This window comes from Antechinus flavipes, chromosome 2 (genome assembly GCF_016432865.1).
Source record: "Antechinus flavipes isolate AdamAnt ecotype Samford, QLD, Australia chromosome 2, AdamAnt_v2, whole genome shotgun sequence".
NCBI lineage: Eukaryota > Metazoa > Chordata > Mammalia > Dasyuromorphia > Dasyuridae > Antechinus > Antechinus flavipes.
Window position 1 is genome coordinate 663062574 of NC_067399.1, and position 13368 is coordinate 663075941.

The window sequence follows — 13368 nt, forward strand, 5'->3', positions numbered from 1 at the left end:
CATCTGCTGCTGATGATCCACTTATTTAGGTCCTAAGTACATTTTCTTGTTGGTTATAAACACTATATTTTTCTGTTGTAAAGGCTGGTGTCATGGAAAAGGCTATCTGGAATGGGCCAAACTGGCTTCAACATACTTCTGTGGTTTATGATGTCATTCTCTAGGACATCTATACCTACCCTGTGAGCACCCCAAATTAAACCAAATAATGAAATATGAATTGTAGCTGGGGGCCAAGGGCAAGCTGGGCTGAGGATGCAGAATCTTGCCAACATTGCAGGCTTTAGGGGAAAACCTACAAATGAGCCGTTGTGAGGGTGATATTGACATAAGATCATTTGATAAAAATAGTGTTTTGGAGCAATAAAGTCACTTCAGGAAATGAGCCATTTAATGTAAATACATTAAAAGTATGTCCATGATAGAAATGACAAAGAGAAATAATAATGTGGGGAAAATGAATTACATTTACATTTTTTTTAAAAGCATCTATTCTGAGCTAAGGTACTCACTGTATAAGCTATTCCTTGGTAACTCCAGAAATTTCAATAACTCATGTTATTAAGGTACTAAATAATAAAGACTTTGAGAATCTAACTCATTAGCATATATTAACATAAGCTGATTTCAAATGTTGATTTAGAGTATCTGTTAAAAAAAAACATCAATGAGAAATTTCTTGGCTCTTATCAATAGCCTTTTATGTCATGTCTACATTTCCATTTTGTAAAAAACTGACTGAAAAGGCTAAAGTTATGTATGTGTTTGTTTTTAGTAATGAAGCGGGGCCAGACTTCCAGATAAAGGTAGAGGTCTATAGTTGCTGTGTTGAGGAAGCATCTCTAGCAAATGCACCAAGAACACTTGCCAAGAGACTGAGAAGGTCTCTCAGTAAAACTACAGCAAAAAAAGTCAGTTGTATGCTGCAAGATGACCTTGAAACTGACTTTTATTTCAACCCAGCAAAAATGTAAGTAGTTTAATTAAATATAGCTATTTTAGTATATGTGAATATAAGTATACATTTGTGTCACATAATGTCACTTTTTTTCCACCTCTGTCTACTAGACATTGTGTTTCAAATGGGGGGAAAAAATCCAAATATAGAAAGGAAGCTACAGTTGTCCCAATAATTAATTGGCCAGGGTACTCCTTTGAAGTCAGGAAGTCTAGAGGCTGCCTATTTTCATTGAAGAGGCCTTGGCTGGGGAATCTTTGTCTGTATTTCTCATAAGGGTTATCTGTGTGTTGAAGTGTTTACATGCTATCTGTCTTAATAGTTGGGGACCCTGCTGCTTCTAGTAGGCAGTAAGTACATTATGCTTCCTTCTTATTATAAGGTATGCTGTTAGCCAATTTAACAGGCTGTCACTCAAGAAAATGTTCCCTTGTTAGTCAGAAAATGGTTGCTATCAGGTATGTAATTCATTGGCAAAGCATTGACCAAGCTTTTGATGAGTTTAATGTCAATGACATTTTGGTATTAGTCAATATTTTTGGTATAAATTAAAGACATTAGGGTTCCTGAAATTATGAGTTCTGAAAATGGTTAATGAATTTTCTCTGAATGAACAGCTACAATGAAATAGCCTGTCTCTTAGTGCCAAATGTAATGTAGAGGGCGCTTGACTGTCTTAGAGGGAAGTCAATCAGCATGATGGAAAGCAGCAGTATCGGACTCATAGAAACTAGGACTCCTAACCCTCATTAAGCATCCCTGTGCTCATGGACTTAGAAAACTATCTCTTTCATTAACGCTGCTCTGTGGTAGCACACAGAAATGTGGTGAGCCCCCGCCCTGGGCCGTGTGCACTATGCATGGGCTTCTGCACTTCAGGAAAACCTAGGTTCAGGTCCCAGTTCACACCCTGAGTAGCTGCATAAGCCCAGAAAAACCGCTTCAATTCTCTCAGCCTCTATTTGCTCATCTGTAAGATGAAAAGTTGGATTGGATGGCCTTCCAGTTCTCTTCTAGCTCTCAATCAACCAGGTGAAAAACCTAGTGCCCAGGAAGGGTGACTGCCTCTTGGACCACAGTTTCAGGCCAGGTTCTCTGAATCCAAATGGTTCTTTCGGCTCCATCATACTGTCATTGGGAAATGCCTTCATAACTCTCAAAGCAATTTTTTCTTTTTTTTTTTTTTTTGATTTGAGCAATTAATTTTTTTTGATTAGGAGGGCTTTAGTGAGTTGGGTTTGGTTTTTTTTAATCTTTGAGAAGCTTTTACTTTTTTTTTCAATTACATGTAAAAACAATTTTTGAAAATAATTTGAGTCCTCCCCATTTTGAGAAGGAAGTAGTTTGATATAGATAATACATGTGCAGTCTTGAAAATCAAAAACTTAGCCAAGTTACAAAAGAAAATGCAGACAAAAAAAAGCCAAAAATAAAAAAAAATTAAATAGCATATACTTCAATCTGCATTCAGACATCAATTCTTTCTCTGGAGGAGAGTAGCATTTTTCATTGAAAATAAGTCCTTCAGAATTGTCTTGGATAATTGTATTACTGAGAGTACCTAAGTCATTCATGGCTGATGCTGGTACAATATTGCTGTTACTATGTACATTGTTTTCCTGCTTCTACTCATTTCACTTCTCAAAGCAAAGCTGAAAGAGTTCTATCCAAAGGGTTGGGAATAATGTCCTTGTCTAGATATGTCTAAGCTCCCAGATGAACATTCTGAAAGGGACAGAGAGTATGTGTGCATTGTAGTAGGTTTGATAAAAACAAAACAAGCGCCAGCACATTATTTTACACCACCGAGGAGATGGGAATTTATAGATTTTTATACCACTGAGAGCTAGATGTCCGGTTGAGTGATACCGTTACAAAGGTCATTGATAAATCCATTTTAACCACCCATGGTGTGAATTCTTAACATTTCAGATTCTATTGTTATATAAAAACCACAGTCATTTGTTAAATGATTTTAGGCTTAGAAGTATTAATAACCTTTATTGGTGCAAGCCAATTGAATTTGAAATTTGAATTCAAGTTGAAATTTATTCAATTGAAAAATATACGAAAAAATAAGGAGATCATTAGAAAAATATTAAAGGTTTTAAAATGTGCTAGTATTTTCAGGTAAAGGACTCCAGCAGGCATTTTACAAATGAGGAAACTGTAATCCAAAGAAGTGAGGAGACGTATTCAGAGTTACACATGGTGAAGCTGAGATTAGAGTACTTACTCTTTCTCCGTTGTTCTTGATTTTGAAAACAAATCAATCTGTTTGTTTTGACATGGTTTTTGAATTTTGAGTTCCATATCATCTCCCTCCTTTCTACTTCCCCTTCACCCCCTGAAAAGGCAAACAGTGCAGTATCAATTATACATGTCAAATCATACAAAACATTACCATATTAGTCATATTACACAAATAAAAGCAAGAAAATACTTGAATCTGTGCTTGTAGTTCATTAGTTCTCTCTGGTGAATGACATTTTTTTCATCATTAGTCCTTTGGAATAGTCTTGGATCGTTGCATTGATCAAAGCAGTCAAGACTTTGGTAATTGATCATTAGAACAGCATTGCTGTTACTGTGTACATTCTCACTTCTCTTTGCATCAGTTCACATAAATCTTCATATGTTTTTTTCTGAATCCTGCTCCTCTTTCTGCTAACATATCTTATAGCACAGTCATAAGTCACACAACTTGTTCAACCACTTCCAAATTAGTGAGCATCCCCTTAGTTATTTTCCAAAATGGTTGAGTTAATTCACAGCTTCACCAATAGAGTTGTCTTATTTTCCTTTTTCTTTGATCTTTTTGGGATACAGCAAATTTAGGGTTGTTCTACAGAATAGCTGGACCAGTTCACTATTCCAACAATTGTTTAATATACCTATTTTCCCTCAATCAGTAGTGATTTTTTTCATATGACTATTGATTGCTTGATTTCATTGTGTAAAAACTGCTTGTTCATATCCTTTCATCTATCAATTAGGAAATAGCTCTTTTTTTAATAAGTTTGACTCAGTTCCTTATTTGAGAAATGAAACTTTTATCAGAAAATTGCTATAAAATTTTTAAATAATTCATTGTCTATGGAACTTTTTAGCAAGGTATAGTTTCCTTCCTTATCTCTTTTAGTTAGGTCTGTTTTTGCTTTTGCTTTGAAATCAGAATTACTTGTCCCTGCCTTTTTTAACTTCAACTGAAGCACTATTTTTTTTTTTAGATTGATAAAAGAGGTTTATTATTAGATAAGCAAAGTTAAAGTATAGGCGAAAGTAGAGATAAGGAAGGCACTGGACAGAGGGTCCAGTGGACAGAGGGTCCTCACATGGTAGCCATGTTTGGAATCTCTGCCAACTGAAGCACTATTGATTCTGATTCTGATACCTGTTACTCCCAAACCTTCCTCCCCCCACTTCCTCACCTCCCCACACACATCCATTCTCAGAGTTACTATAATAGCTCTGCCTTATGGGCAAATTTTTCCCATACTATCTCTTCCAGTTCATCTCTCATTTCTATTTTTTAAATCATTCCAACTTAATTGATGCACATTCATGCCTTCAGTTTAAGTAGACTCCTAACTGCCCTAATAATGCAGTTGTTAGGAGTTTTATGTATCATCTTCCCATATAGGAATAGTTATTGAATCCCTTGGATAATAATCTTTTATGTTTACCTCAGTTCTTCTGTTTGAATGTCAGATTTTTTATTTAGCTCTGGTCTTTTCATCAGGAATGCTTGAAAATTCTCAATCTCATTAAATATTGTGAAATATTAACAGTTAAATTAATATGTGTTAATTATTAAGTTTAACTTTATTGAATTCCTTGTTTTCTCTTTTCTGTTTACTTTATATAATTTCTTTTGAGTCTTATATTTGGAAATCAAATTTTCTATTCAGTTCTGTTTTTTTCAACAGGAATTTAATTTTATTAAATGCATATTTTTTCCCCCTGAAGAATATAGTTACCATTCTTGGTTGTAATTCTAGGTACTTTGCCCTCTGGAATATCATATTCCAATCCCTTCTACCCCTTTAAAGTGAAAGCTGCTAAAACTTATGTGATTCTGACTGCTTCATGATACTTGAATTTTTTCTTTCTGGATGCTTGCAATATTTTCCCTTTGATCTGGAATTTCTGGGAATTTTTGAGGGATATCTTGCAGGAAGTGATGGGTGAATTCTTTCAATTTCTGTTTCACCTTCTGGATCTAGGATGCCAGGGCAGTTTTCCTTTATAACTTTGAAATATGATTTCTAGGCTTTTTTTTTTTTTGGTCAATTTCCAGGAAGTAATATTTAAATTGTCTATCCTTTAGATATTTTCCAGGTCAGTTGTTTTTCTGATGTTTTTCTGATTTTTCCTTTTTCCTTTCACCTTTTTACTTTTATAACTTTGTTTTATTTTATTGTTTCTTGATGTGTTTTGAAGTCATTAGCTTCCATTTGCTCAATTCTAATTTTTAAGGAATTATTTTTTTCTTTGAGTTTTTGTACCTCTTTTACCATAGGTCAATTGTTTTTTAAGTGTTATTTTTTTCAGTATTTTTTAGGCCTCTTTTGTCAAGCTATTCTGGTTTTGTAAATTTTTTTTTACATAATTCTCATTTCTTTTCCCAAATTTGCTTCTACCAATTTTATCTCCAGCACTATCAACTTTATTTCCAGTAATTCTTGTTGGACATGGATCCAATTAACATTTTTCTCTTAGACTTTGCTTGTAGATGCTTTCATATTGTTATCTTCTGAGTCTTGATCTTCCTTTCTCCCATAGTAGCTTTTTATGGCGCAGTTCTTTTGTTCATCTTAACTACCTACCTCTTGACTTTGAACCTCTAAAATAAAGTCAGGCTTTGCTCACTTATGGGTAAGGAGGCACTGTTCCAAACTTTTTTCACGCTGCTGTTTTCAGAGCTAGTTCTGGAGTCTGTAAGTGTTTGGTTCTTCCAAGATGATGTTATCCTAGAAGAGGTATGGTTACTGCTCTCCAAGTCTATGCCACAAGTACTAGTACTTCTCTTAGCCTTTGAATATACAACTAGAGTCCCTGTTCCCTTATGGCTGACTTCTTGTGGGCTCTGCCACTCAAATTTTATTTGAGGAGATATTTTATTTTGTAAATTTTATTTCATTTGAGGAAACATTTTGAAATTGTTTGGAGGGCATTGTTGGAGATTTTAGATGAGTTGCTGCCTGTATTCCACCATCTTATTCCCCAGTGTTCTTTCAAAACTTTCTGAACAAATCCCAAAGCAATATTATTTAAAAGACTGAGCAGAGGGTTTAGAAATGAAGAATCTAAATCTTAATTCACATCCATTTTGTGCCAAAAGATGACCAAATAATAGAATCAATATTTTATTTCAGTCTGGTGATATCCTTTTGAGAATTTTGAGAGGGATTTTTGAGGGTTGCATCATTGACTAGTATGTCTTGAATTAAATAATTTATTGGTAAAGCCAAGCATATATTATTCTTGGCAGGCGTCATTTCTTTTTGTCAATCAGACTGAAAACCTTTGAGAGTGAGCCTTGTGCTACTGATAGACTCTGTGACTGAGGGAGTCGTTTTACTTGTCTGGGACTGGAGTAGAGAAGGCTTGGCTTAGAGGGAGCTGCCCTCGGACAGCCATCCATTCCAGGGAAATTGCCTATCTGGGCTCTGACTCCAAATTTATATCTCAAAAATACTACCTTCATGCTGCTTCCCCTTTCTTCTGTTTTCTTAACTTAATAGATGACCACCCCCTCTGGGAGATCCCACTCAGGCTGTTGCACCGACAGCAAAGCTTCTGCTTGACTGTATCAGAGGCTCTCTCAGCCTGTTTGCCATTCTTGATCTGTTAGTGAGGATGGTTTTATTTCTATAGAATAAGAAAGCTGTCAAAGAAACAAGTCCTCTCCTTCCCAGATGAAGGCAAACATGGAAACAGCTATGTATATAGTTCAGGAAGAGTTGTTATTGTTTGACCTTCCTTCTTGAAAAGGACCAGGACATTAGGGAGGTGATGTCATGACATGCAAATGAATTGGATTGAAGGGAGGGAGGGAGGGCTGGGCAAGGTCACCTGCCTCACTTTTCCCTCCAGAGCCATCTGGGTCCAATGGCCAGATGGAGATCAGGATGACAGGAGATGGCCCTGGATGAACTGGGGGCTTGGCCTTTTTTAAGCGAAAGTCTTCAATGGGGTCTTAATTTGACTGAGGCCATAGCCATTCGATGATTATGGCTAATTTGCAATTGAGGCAAGAATGTCTTTTTTTACCTAGTCCAAACAAACAAACAAAAATCACAAATAAATCTGGGAGGAGAAGAACCTCAAAGTTTCTGGCCAAAGCAGAAATGATTGTTATTTACATTCAATTTGAGTCCTTCAATACCCAAATAATGACCAAATGAGACTTGGCTTAGGACCTCTTGGTGGCCAGTGAGAATCAGATTAGTTTTGGTTTAAGGCCTGCTCATTGAAAAAGAAATCTAGCCAGTAAACCCCAAGATATCTTGGGAGGGTTCTAGAAGAGTAGAATTTGTAGTGTCTGAGCTATGATCTCTGAAAGTAGCATTATAGCAAAATTCACATATTGGAAATTTGAAGTAGATATTGAGAAGCAATGTCCATTAATTGATCATCCTGAATGAAGGAGTGTGTCCAGATCCATTCATGATCAATTGGAAAGAATGGCAGTATAGTTTGTGGAAAGATTGTGAACCTGGAGCTCTGTGCTGGTGCTGGCATAGGCTTAAACTGGCTGAATATCCTCGCCTCATCTGTAAAACCTCCAGGTTCCAATTAGTTCTTTCTATTAATGTATAAGTCAAAATGTCTCTAAACCTAATTTTCCTCTGTAAAATAGAAGGATTGAAGTAGGTGATCTAATATCCTTTTTATCCCTAAAATCATAGGCTTTTATAATTCTACAATTCTGTCTTGCTCCCCTTTAAAAATGAGAACATCAGCATTACAATAATATCCTGTAGTATGGCAGGTAGATTGCTGACATTAAAAATGGTTTATGTGGAAATCTAAAGTGTAAAAATGGTGTCCTAGAAGGTCTGGGATTTATTCCACTTGACACTTTTTCAACTGCCCATCCTATTACCAGAATCAAAAGTAGAAAATAGACGGCTGCTGCGATGGCTTTCCTTAAAAGGAACTCGTGAGTCATCTTTTATTAATCAGAATCGGCATAAACAATACCAGTAAATCTCTAGTCAGTGGACCCACCTGGAGCCAAGGCCACTTTAGCAATTTAGCCATATCTTCATCTTTCTGGTCCTCCTCAGTTTCCCCATCTGAAGAATGCCAGTGTAGGACCAAAGAATCTTGGCAGTCCCACCTTGCTCTCTGTTGGAGGATTCTGTGAATTTTAGAAACATGATGTGTTTCTTTAGCATGCCTTTTAAAGTACCCTTCTATTTTCCTCAACATTTTCTGAACAATAAATTGCCATGCTGATTAGCCTATTTGGTTTGAAAAATAGTCACTGATTAAATTTTTGGGAACTCAAAAATGTTGAGGTTGGCTAAAAGGAATGAATGTAATGTTTTAGAAAGAAAGGGGAATACTGACAAGAATATTTTTAAAGTGAGGTCATTGTTATTTTTGGCAGAATTGTTATAATTAGTCATGTTTGAACAATGAGGTAACTTGAAATATCAACATGCATTATTTTATTTGAAAGAAGACACGGTACTTTTAGGGGTAAATTTTTAATATGCTTCCTGATTGGATTCATTTCTCCATTTTATTGACAAAGCATAGGACTTTGGTCTTGTGTAACATATAGTTAGATTCTTAGCCCCTCAATTTGCTGCTTGCTGATTTGGTACCTTTTTAGGGTATCTTTTTTGTCACTTGGGTTTGATTTCAACAAATCACTCTAAGTGCATTAAGTATCTCTTATTTTAAGTAATCAGAGAGTGAAAACCTCAACTTGGAGATGATCCCTTTACAAAATGAGTCACTTTAGAGATTTCCTTAAATAGAAAATGTCCCTGATACCTTTAATAAAAAGATTAAATCTGGAAAAGTAGCTTTAGGTAAAACTAAACATGAAGTCATTTTGTAAAGTGAGTCACTTTCTTGAATCCTTGGAGCATCTGTGACACCATCAAGGTAGACACTGCTTTCATTGATATCATTCTTCCCTGTGGAGTATCGTCTCCTACCCCAGCTGGGCCTGTGGTCATTTTCCATCCTTGGCAAGGTGGGGATACCGTTTAGAGTTTTACTTGATGTAGCTTTGGAAACCTCTTGGGTCACTTCCAGGCCACGATGAGGCACAGAGGAAGTGAGGTGGACTTTTATTAAAATATTTCACTGCTATGAAAAACACTGAAGCTTTCTGAAGGTGATTGAATTATGAAGCACTAACATAAAGAAACAGCATGGTTGTTAGAGTGGAAAAGAGTTGTGAGTTTAGATATTGCCTCTGACACCTATAGGTTATGTGATTCAGTTTCCTTGTCTGTAAAATGGGGATAATATTTGGTATTCATTCCAGAGGGCTTATGTGAAGATCAAAAAAAAAAAAGAGATACTTTTAAAGCATGAAGGTATCCTGATTCTTATCTCTAAGTAAAATCAATAACACAGATTGAAAATATTTTCTTTCCTGCTATTTTAAAGTGTCTTGTGTTTTTTTTTTGCCTCGTTCTCTTAAAAAATAATTTTTTTACACCATTCACTTTCCTCTGAACATTCCCTTGAGCAAAGAAAAGCCTTTAAATAAAATTTAATTCTATTTTCATAGTCCTGCCTCCTCTCTGCTAAGAGGAGGAAAGAGTACACTCAATAAAGTCTTAAAAGGATGCATATGCTGAATGTATTGCAAATATAATCAAAAGATTTTTTTAGGTAGAAAAGACCAGAGAAAGAAGGGAGAAAACCATGTCTAGAGACCAATGAAAAAAAGTGTAAGAAAAGTAGCTATTGGAAACCCAAATGTTCAAAAGAGATAATCCAAAAAAGGATTTCAAGATAAAACCTGGGGCCTCAGATATCTTGGCAAGCATCAAAAGGAAATGGGTATCAGAACCCGGGAGGACAAGGTCCTTGACCAGAATGTGGCTCTATAAAGTGTTCCTTACAGAAAGGAAATAAGACAGGTAAAAAGAGAAACAGGAGCATTGTGGATTATGTAGGTCTGATTATATCAGGAATTCTAGGAACCGAAAAGTTGTGTTGGAGGGCACTTGATTGGATATTAACTGCTGGGGAGACAACATGTGGAAGCAATTATGTCATCAGAGTCTATTACAGATCACCTGGACAAAAAGAAAAATCAGATGACGGGCTCAGGAAACAGATGACATAGTTGGTTCCCTGGCATGATGTAGTAATGATGGGCAACTTCAGTTGTCCAGACATTTGCTGGAGGGCTTCGTTCAAAGCAGAGCAGCCTAAATAATCATGAGAAATGGTTAAATCAGTAATTGATACACAACACGAGATGGGAGATAGTAAGAGGCCATTTAGGTCCATGATTGAATATTGGGAGAGATGGCTAGTGTGATGGTCTGATTTGAGGGATCATGGTATTAAAGGAGATATACTGAAGGCCTTGGAAAGGACAAACATTTGTCTCAATTTTCAAAAAATGGAACAGAATGGGATCTATAAAGTAAAGATCAGTGAACTTAGCTTCAATTCTTGTGAAAGTATATTATTAAAGATCTTCTTAGTAAGTCTCAATAAAAATAAGTGGCAACCTAAAAAATAGCTGGCACAACTTCAAAAACAAGCCTTCTCTTCTCTTTTTCTTCTTTCTTCCCTTCTGTTTCCTTCCTTCTTTTCTCTTCCCTCCTTTTCTCCTTCCTTTTTTCCTTCCCTCTCTCCCTGTCTCCCTTCATTCTTTTCCTTTTTTTTTCTAGAGTTACCAAACAAGTAGATGAGAGGTGCATTTACTTATATTTTAGCAAGTGTTTGAAATATCACATATTCTCATGACAAAAATGGAGACGTGGGTTAATTGATAATGTTGTAGACAGATTTGGAACTGTTGAATGGACAGACCCAGAGAGTAGTCGTTACTACTTCAGTGGCAGCTTAGAAAGATGTCTACAGTGGAATTTACTCAAGAACCTGTGCATGGCATTGTGCTATTAAAGACATAGACAATATTCTCATTAAATTTGAAGAGCATAAAACTAAGGATGATGGTTAATATAATAATTGACAGAGTTTGGATCCAAGTAGACCTGGTGAGATGAAAGTTAACAGGAGAAGTGTAAAGCCAAATGCTTGGATTAAGAAATTGACTTTATAAATGTTAAATTTATATACATGGTTCAATAGCACTTGGTCTGTAAATCACCAGGGTACTTGTGATCTTGGGCTCTCTGTATCAAGAGAAGTTACAAGATCACAAGCCCTCTGTTGTCAACCTCATTCAGTCTGTCACATCTGGAATGTTCACTTCTAAGCAAATCATATGAAGGACATTGATAAGATGGTAAGTGTCCAGAAAAGACTGTCCAGGAGGATGAAAGGCTTTGCATTTATGCCATGAGGATTGGTTAAAAGGGCTGGGGATGTTTAGTTTATAAATAGAAGACTCAGGAGAGAATTGATGGTTATCTTCAAGTAGTGGGCAACATCATTTCCAGGGAAATAACTGGAAAAAGTGACCAGGCATATTTAGACTTAATGTGAGGAAGAGCTTTCAGGAAGTGGGTTGGATTATCTAAGGAAAGGCTAGATTGCTGCTTGTTGGGTTTTTTCCAGAACGACTTGAGCTAGGTCCTTCTGATTTCAAATTCTATCGTCCTATGATTCTGTGTGTTTCCTCCTCAGTTCTCTAGATTGGTTATTATAATCGATCATAGTTCTGTTTCCTCTTACTGGTTTTGTTTACATTATTTTAGTCATTGGATAGAATGCTCTTGTAGTTTTTTATATCAAACTACATCCATTCAGATAAATCTTGCAGTATTTCTCTAAGTTCTTTATCTTGATTATAATAATTCATAAGCTACATTTTATTCATCCATTTTCCAGATAATGGGTACTTACTTTGTTTCCAGTTTTTATCTACCACAAAAAAGTATTGCTTAAACAATTTTGTTTTATATTGGATCTTTTCTCTTGTCTTTGATTTCCTTGAGGAATTAAATATTTGTAAAATGCTTAGCCTACTGCCTGGTACATAGGAAGCACTTAATAAATGCATATTCCGGTCTCTCCCTTAGTCCCTCCTCGAAATATATTTAGTAGCTCAGTAGATCAAAGAATACGAACAGTTTAGAGGCTTTTCTTACATAATTCCAAATTGTTTCCTAGAAAATCAAAGCTCCACCAATGGTATGTTAATATCTATGCCTTCTCCTTTGGGGATTTTCAGATTAAGAAATAGAAATAAAGACTGAATGTTTACATTAGAAATTACATAGCAAGAGTTGTTCAAGATTTCTAAAAGATTTCAGAAGATTTTCTTGTCCTCTGATTTTTCTTGAAATTAATTGTGGGATGTGGTCCCTGGTCTCACTCATGGAGCCATCGTTCTAACAGTGAACAACATAAAAGAACAAAAAAATAATTCAACAAAACTTATCTATCCATTTGAGAGTGACTGTAACATTTCATAGCCCTGGTTCCCTACATCTGCAAAGAGAAAACAAGTACATTTTCTGTAATTTCAAGTCTCTTCCTTGGGGATAAGCTTGGTTATTGTGATTGCAGCTTTCAGTTATTTTGGTCATGGTTTTTTCCTATTGTCATTGTTTGACTAATTCCCAATTTGCTTTTCTCTGCATCAGTTCATCTAAGTCTTCTTTGACTTCTTTGAATTCTTCATAGCATCATATCTTATGGCTCACTCACAAATTTTGCTTAGCCATTCCCTAATTGGTGGACATTTAATTTGTTTTTAATTTTAGTTTGGCAAAAGATTTACTTTAATTCCATCCCCTTCAATGACCTCCTCTCCTGCCTCCCTGGCATGGTGGGGACTCTCAATTCTTAAAGATTGGACTAGGGCTCCTACCAAATCTTACTGACTCATGTGGCCAGCCAGAACCTGGATGTTATGCAAAGATGTACCTGGGAGACTTGATAACTTTCAAAAAACATTGACTAAATATGGAAGTTGTGAACTTCATTAGTGTAAGAAGAGATAATCCATGAACTTATCAGTTCTTGATGCTGAGTAAAATGAGCAGAACCAGGAGATCATTATACACTTCAACAGTATGTTGATGTATTCTGATGGAAGTGGATATCTTAGACAAAGAGAAGATTTAATTCAGTTTCAATTGATCAATGATAGACAGAAGCAGCTACACCCAGAGAAGGAACACTGAGAAATGAATGTGGACTACTTGCATTTTTGTTTTTCTTTCCTACTTATTTTTACCTTCTGAATCTGATTCTTCTTGTGCAACAAGAGAACTATATAGATC

At 35.9% G+C, this 13368-nt stretch overlaps 1 protein-coding gene across 1 annotated transcript in view; it reads left to right on the forward strand.

Moving 5' to 3' along the window:
- The window catches only part of RTKN2 (rhotekin 2), a 69452-nt gene that overhangs the window by 27771 nt on the left and 28313 nt on the right, over positions 1-13368 (forward strand). The window contains exon 7 of the mRNA XM_051973864.1: positions 776-970. Coding sequence (XP_051829824.1) covers positions 776-970 — 195 coding nt within the window. The remainder of the gene's footprint in view (positions 1-775; positions 971-13368) is intronic.